This window comes from Eimeria acervulina, genomic scaffold (assembly GCF_000499425.1).
Source record: "Eimeria acervulina Houghton genomic scaffold, Eah_scaff1049, whole genome shotgun sequence".
Classification (NCBI taxonomy): Eukaryota; Apicomplexa; class Conoidasida; order Eucoccidiorida; family Eimeriidae; genus Eimeria; species Eimeria acervulina.
Window position 1 is genome coordinate 4,144 of NW_013549456.1, and position 7,382 is coordinate 11,525.

The 7,382-nt window shown below is 49.8% G+C and overlaps 1 protein-coding gene across 1 annotated transcript; it reads left to right on the forward strand.

Moving 5' to 3' along the window:
- Nucleotides 1-2,124: 2,124 nt before the first annotated feature.
- EAH_00054600 (acetyltransferase domain-containing protein, putative) lies at nt 2,125-3,584 on the forward strand (the record flags this gene model as incomplete). Its single annotated transcript, XM_013393931.1, has 2 exons — nt 2,125-2,787; nt 3,402-3,584. The coding sequence occupies 2 exons, from the start codon at nt 2,125-2,127 to the stop codon at nt 3,582-3,584; spliced, it is 846 nt and encodes a 281-aa protein (XP_013249385.1).
- Nucleotides 3,585-7,382: the final 3,798 nt, after the last annotated feature.

The following is a 7,382-nucleotide window of genomic DNA, read 5'->3' on the forward strand; positions in this document are numbered from 1 at the left end:
GGTTGGCATGTAAGCAGCTGTTGTCACCTTTACGGAGAAAAGCCGTACCGAACAAATCTGCTGGCGGAGCATCATGTAACATGGAGAAATTGGCAGGGGGTACGGTGGAGTGCGCAAGCATTTAACCCCGTTTTTGTGTGTGTTTGTGTACGTTCGCCTCCAGTTGTGGCTTGCGGGTTCGCCGAACTCGGAGCTAAGGACTTTCAGTAGGGCAGCACCCTAAAGGAATGCATAAACATTTCCTCACATCGTTGTAGGTAGCCGATTACGTACATAAGCGGGTATATAAAATCGTTGTGTGCAGTAGCACGCATTACATGCACCGGCGGGTAAATGTGTAAGCCGCTGTGTATTGCGTGGGTTTCATCCGCGTGCGTGACGGGTTGGACTTTACCCCACTGGGGGCATATGTTCTATCCAGCATATATTCTTTGCGACAGCTCGCAGCACGGTTCTGCCTTTTCCGGTTTTTTCCAATATAAGCAGGGCTTTGCATGCGTTTGTTGGGTAGATGGGTGGTCGTTGATCGCTTGTCTTAGGAGGGGAAGTCGCCTTGCCCGGAGAAGAGGCGGGAATGAGTTTGTTGCTCCTGTATGGACAAGAACTACTTTGGGCGGAGTAACGAAGGCTGTAAACCATCAGCGATGATTTGGACTTTTGTGGGGCGTCTTATCGCCTTTACAAGTATTAAATCGGAACAGACCTGCTTGCCAAGGGGAGTACAGACGTTCCTTCTGAATTCTTAGTTCTGTTTAGATTTTCCCCTATTAGATTGAATTCATTCCAGTGCATCGGGGCTCATGGTCTCTCTATGGCCAAGCGGCAGTTGTAGTGTAGTATATTGGCAGTTAAAGGGGCCGTACACTACAATTGTCGCAAAGTCTTTTTGCGAAGTGAATGCTGATGTACTTTCCGAAATAATATGGCCAATTAGCCCTCTATATCAGTAGCGCACTGTCCGTGGATAAGTTAGCAGCCAAAGGGGCACTACAATTGTCGTAGGGTCGTTTTGCGAAGTGAAGGGCCTCGACGACGCTCACTACACAGATGACCAGCGACAGTGGGCGAGTGGCATCTTGTTAGCTAGCTCGCTTTTACCTAGCCCCGAGCAAAAACGGAATACGACTATTAGTCTCGAAAGTTGTTGTGTTGGAACGCGACACAGCCTTGCCAAGCAACGCGGCGAGCACCCATGCGACGCAATGCTTTGGTGAAGAAAAGCTGCAGTGCCACAGCGGTAAACGAATATGATCAATAGCCTACTTAAGGAGAATTCCTGGCACGCAGAAACACTATGAGCCATGGGTATGCAGTTTCTGTGGAAATATGACGGCTCCTACATTGTGTGTTTATGGAGTATGGTACGACACTAGACGCTGCCCTCTGGCCACAATAAGTACCATTAAGTATTGTCTTCAAGCACTCACAGTCAATGACTTGCTGGAACCGTTCGGTTCTATCAATATATGCTGTTGCGAAGCAAGCGGAAGTTCTTACATGTCAGACGTGGATGTCGTCCTACATAATGTAACCCATGACCTATAGCACGAAATTTTTCCAAGGAAAAGCACAGAAACCGTCAAGCGACAAAAGGTATGGATAAAGTAACGAATTAACGCTTTCAGGGTTATTCCTGCGTAGGTATGGGGGTAGGCGCAGCCCCCAGCACGCTGATGAGCAAAAGAGGCTAGCAACTCAGTTCATCTGGATGGTTCTCCTAAGAGGTCTTATTTGTTTACGAATACACATTCGAGTCTGAGTGATTATGGAGCACAAGTGACTCCTGTTCTACCCATTAGTGAAGTCACACGCCACCTGAACGGCCGCAGCCTGTCAGCTTCATGCGACCTGCAGTGATGGCCGCTTGCCGGGGTTTTGCTAATTTCTTCTATCGCCTCTTGCATACTTAGCGCCTTCTCAAAGATCTCTTGCCACAGAATCCTCTGCAAGGTGCATTGGAAGTCCGGGTGTCTTGTCGATGTGCCGTTGAAGCCACAAGTGTTTGCGCCACAACCACGCATGAAGTGGAGGATACGGCTCGTCTTTCCTTCCTACCTCATTGACCTGAGATAGAGAGGGTAAAGGACAGGGATCTCCCCGTTCATACCTTCTTTTAATCTTCCGATGCCTGCGAACAATGAGGGGGGGCCCGTGACGGGGCATCAGGAGGCAGACATAAGAAGCCACGCAGAAAATGGTGATAGTGCGAGCTCTCACAACGCCAGTAACAACGGCAACAGCAGCAACGGTGCTGAGGACCCAGAAGTCTTGCAAGGCAACGGCCGACGCGGATTCAGCACCTGTGCGAGCGAACCTCAGCTGTGGCGTTCTGTGAGCAGGCAAGGACAGCAGCAGGAGGAGGAAGATGACAAGCAGCAGCAGACGGAGCTTGACTCTGAGACAAAGCCGCGCCTGCGGCGGCGAAGCAGCAGCTGTCACTCTACCCGCCAGGAGGCAACAAGCGCGAATGTTGTGTTGAGGGAGGCTTGTTCAAGCGATGCTCCTCTAGTGCGGGACTTGATGAAGTCTCACTTACGGTCGTTGATTCTTCCCGCTGTGTTCTATTGGCTATGTCGGCACGCGCAGGATTTTGGAAGTTTCTTGATTATTTGCTGCTGTTTTGTGCCCCTGGACAGAATGTTGATGAGTCTCTCCTGCTTTCTGTTGTTGCTTCTCGCTCGTGTCGTTCTCGAATTGGAACAGTATGCCTCAAGGGGCTGCCCAGATCTCGCAGATTTCGATCGTCACTATCTGCAGGCGGAGCGCAACAGATTCTGGGTGGCAGAGGTGCGGATCCACTGTGCCTGTGTGCCATACAACGCTTCGGCTCGCAGCTTACGTAATCTTGTAGTATTATCTTACTCCTTTGCCGAAGAGCAGTGGCTTTTCTATGTTTCTGGTAGATGTCCGTGCTGCTGCTTTTAGAGACTGTCTACTACTGCTCCCCAAGCATGCATAGACGGCGAAACTGGGAGCCGGCGGATACCATGTTTCCCCTTCCCGTATTTAACATAAAGGAGAGACGGACGAACGTAGCTGCTCTTTTATTTGTGGCGCTCTGTGGGAATGCTGGCGGATACACAGGCATTTTTACGTATTTGCATTTGTACAGTGTGAAGGCAGACTTACTGATGGATACGTTTGTAAATATTTCGTGGGCGCGCGTGTTTCCAGCATGTTGGGTGGTCTTTGCGGGGATACATGTGCGTGTGCAGGCCGCATGGCTGTGTGGACAAGGATCTTAAGCCCTTTGGTTTAGTTGCGTTCTTGCAAATGCATGCGTTCTTCTAAATATACATTTTATGCGTGCAAGTGCGCACTTCGAATGCGAGAGCATGCCACTGAAAATGTTTTTTTTTGAGCGTTTGGGCTTTCATGAATTATGCCGTTTGCTGCTGCAGAAGAAACAACCAACTGGCAGTCGAGTCGTTGGCTGCATTGGCCTTATCATTCACCCGTCCAGTCCGCAGGAGGGACAGCTGGTAAGGCAGATTCACAGGCCACAGGGTATAATCACTAACCATGATTTGCAGACGGATGCGAGTAGCGTGGTGGTGAAGGCACAGACAAGTGGGGCTCCTTAGATCGAAACACAAGGAAGGCATATGGCTTGGATAGGCTGGCAGAGGGAAGGAAATTTTGAGAGGAAACGGCGCAAAGATACAGAGGCGGAGTATGCACACTGATGTAGCTGGATTTGGAATGGCCTTCTGTATATTCACATCAGAGGTTCTGGACAACAGAAGCGGCTTTACAAGAGGGTCTTTTCACTTGCCTTTCACCCCCGCATTTACGTGCAAATATTACTTTGAGGGAAAGAAGAGGGTACCAGGCTGTCATTGTGCATGTTTAGGGGTGGAATGTCCGTGAAGCGTGCACGTTTTGCGTCTTTCTCCCTGTGTATGCCTGCGTTTCTGTCCTTCTGCTTGCAAGCATCTTTGGGGCCAGTTGTGCGCATCTTGTTTTGTTCAGGTCCGCCTTGTGGTGTCACCTGGATCGCGGGGTGCCGGTGTAGGCTCGCGACTGTTGTCGTGCGCATTGGGGTTTGCTGCGAGCTGCCGCTGTCGTTCCATTGAAGTTTTCGCTAACTCACTAAATGCCAGCAGTGCCAGCTTCTTCAGAAATAGACATTTCGAGCTCGTCCAGGTGGTTAGGAGGAAGCTCATGAGGGGTAGGTCTGAAGTTTGCCGTTTGTCTGCTCAATCAGGTGCTGGTACACTTTCCTGGCCGTATCTTCATGCGTATTCTTGCCAGTCAATATGTACTCTTCTCCGTATTGGGTGCTCCTCTCTGTTTATTCATCTGTGCTGTCTATTGTATCATGTGCTGCCACTCCAAGCCTATACGTGCTCCGTCTCTTCCATTCCTCCTAGAAATTTAGAAGCGGTGCGAATTAACGGATGCCGCGGGCACAATGCGTCGATGGACCCCAGTCACATTAATATTATTAGCTTAAGTTATATCAGTTTGAATGGTGAAGTTGCGGGTTTGGGGGGTTGGCGGTAAAGAGAGGCATGGCCATTTTTGCATCGCGTTTATCAGGTGATCTGCTGCGGTGGAGGATGGCTCTCGACAGTCAAGGCCGGCCAGTAGAGCCAAAAGCAGACCATGCTTCCACTGTTAGTGGTTTACACTCTGAATAGCAACGTTTCGCAGTGAGCCTATACACGCAGCCCGAGTGTCAGTCAGCATTCCGAAGGTGAGGAGTGGAGCGCAATCACAAAGGAAAAAAGGGCGCAGTCTGGTTCCATCTATAACGGATAACTGCCAGCGGCTTCATGAAGGCTTCGCCGGAGATGGCTTTCCCGTATTACCTTCACGTGAATTAGCTGCGTCTTCAACTGCTGATTGTACTGCTGCATTTGTGGAGCTTAGGATCCGTAGAGTTTCCTGAGACATGAAAAAGGCGTTTATCATTTTTGTGACGGGGTGGATCCTGGCGCTACAGCCTTTTCGGCATCTTCGCCCTACTGCATCTGATATGGGCTGCGTATCAGCCACAGAAAAATGCCCACGAAGCCACTGGGTACAGAAAGGCGGCCAGAGGTTCATGTGGCAGGCGCTTCCTGTAGGATTTGTAATAAGTGGAACGCAATTATCCTGTTTCATTTTATTGATTTCATACCCAGCAGAGACCAGCGGCTTCTGGGGAGCCGCAGGAACGTGATATGAACGCATGGTAAGATGGGCAATATATACGCAAGCATGCGCACGGATGCTACTGTTTCTTTGTCCCCTGACCGCCATGCTCCCGAGTGCAAGTACATACCGTTGGGCGTTAGTGGTGAGCTGCTCTCAGTCTGTCGGTGCAACAGCAGTGAAACAAGTACCAGGCCTTTTCGAGCCCTTGCAATGAGCGGGGGCTGTTCTGCGCAATTTGGCGCTTGGAACAACTGCAGACCCTGCATATGCATATTTTTAAGAGTGCACGGAAATTATGCGCGAACTTAGGAAATGGAAGTGCAAACAAAAGCATTGGCGGCCTATTTAGAGGTCGCACTTTCTAGGCCGTAGGCCTCTAGTGGCACTGTTTCATCCCTGACTCGCATACTGCAGCTTATCTGCCATCGTCATGAGGATATAGACGCCCGGCTTACCAAGGCTTTCGGCAGCTATCCGGATCATGGTCACAGCGAACACTGCAGAACTTCCGCCTCTGCGCAAACGTGGCATTGGAGCAAGACGGTGTCGCCCATGTGCTGAATTGCATGGAAAGCAGAAAGGAGCTGCCTGTAGGCAGCTTTGACGACCTGATACTGATTTAGGGGACATAAACACATGAACTGAGGCTCTATCATTAACTGAGGCTCTGCCTCAGTTAACGTGTTTGCGAAGAACAAGCAAATCTGTCTGTAAGCGGAAGTGTGGTTACTAGAATAGGGGGACAGACTGCCGAAGTGCTGCTACAGTTGATAGGTTTTCCACGCATAAGAAGGGGAGGAAACGCGTGCTTCAAATGAAAGAAGCCTTCACCGATGGATTCTTAATGTATTATATTAAGAGCCAGCGAGCGGCCCACACTCCGAACCCCCAATTTACAGCATCGAGCTCACTGCCAGCGCAGCCAAAAGCTTTTTGCAAATGTGCAGGCGGCCCACAACCAGATACCCCTTGTATCTTGCAAGAGAAGTCGAATTGCAAGCTGATGAACATGTATGAAAAGACAATGCTCAACCGTCTAGATCAATTTGGTACAGTCCGGTGTTGGCGGAGAAGAAGAATGGGAGGTGGCGTATCTGCATAGAGCTCAAGCCCCTCAACGAAACTGCGGTGAAGCGAAAGCTTTCGATGCCCCGTTTCGACGCCTTACTTGCCCGTTTGCAGATCCAGCACTCTTCAAATCGAACCACAGGTAAAAGACTGTGTGTGAACACCCATGCGCGCAAAGTGAAGCTCACCTGTCTGTATTTTGGACAAGCGAACGCATCTATCCAATTATCGCTCCAGGTTAAGCATAGTTAGTGGTTATGTACACAGTAGAAGTGCTTGCCTTCAGGAGGAATGAGAAGGAGCTATTGCAGCAACGGCTCTGTTGTCAAAAGACTGCAGTTGGTTAACAAAAATTAATACGCACGCCGTTGTGGGTTTCGCCAAGCTCAACAACCAACAGCGCCCTAAGCTCCCCACCGCCGACAGCGATCTCGCGTGCTACCCGACGAAACGCAAAGTGCGCCGATTATATATATCACCTTCGCTTTGCACAGAAGTTTTGCATAAATTGCTTGACAATGCTTTAGCGAACGTTGTGGGGACCTGAACACAACAGTAAAGAGGGTGGCCAACCTTAGTGCTGCGCTAGCATGAGGCCTTCAGCCGAGGAATATGTCCACAGTTGCCCGGAATCTCAGCATCGAAAGGCATTGAACATTCTCAAATCCGGATTCTTGCTGACCCTTGCGATTCGAAAACGGGGTTTGACGGAGATTACGCTGGGTTTCACAGTGTCTTCGTCATCAAAGGCTGCAACAGCATTTGGGTTGTAGTGCACAGGCACTACAATGGAGCTTTGGTGTGGCCTCTAGAGGCCTAAAATCATGCAAAGGAATGGTTAGTGTAGAATATTTCAAGGATTAAGACACTTTTATATAGAAAAGCAGCTTCATAGGATCAGAGTGGTCGTCAGCCGGCACCAGCTTGGGGCTGGGTGCGAGGCTGTTGCTGTGACCCTGGCCCACGCCCTCGGCGAGGGTCGGGCATCAGTTCTATTATTCTGGGTTTTCTTTCCGAACAGTAATAGGAAATCAATCATATATTTGATTGTCAATTGTGTTTATTGGTTGTTGCAGCGAGAATCATAGATTTTGGTGTCTGGATATAGTGTGTGCACATAGTCTGCCTAACCTAGGGGTCTATCGTAGTGACAGCATAGGCCAGCTGTTCAC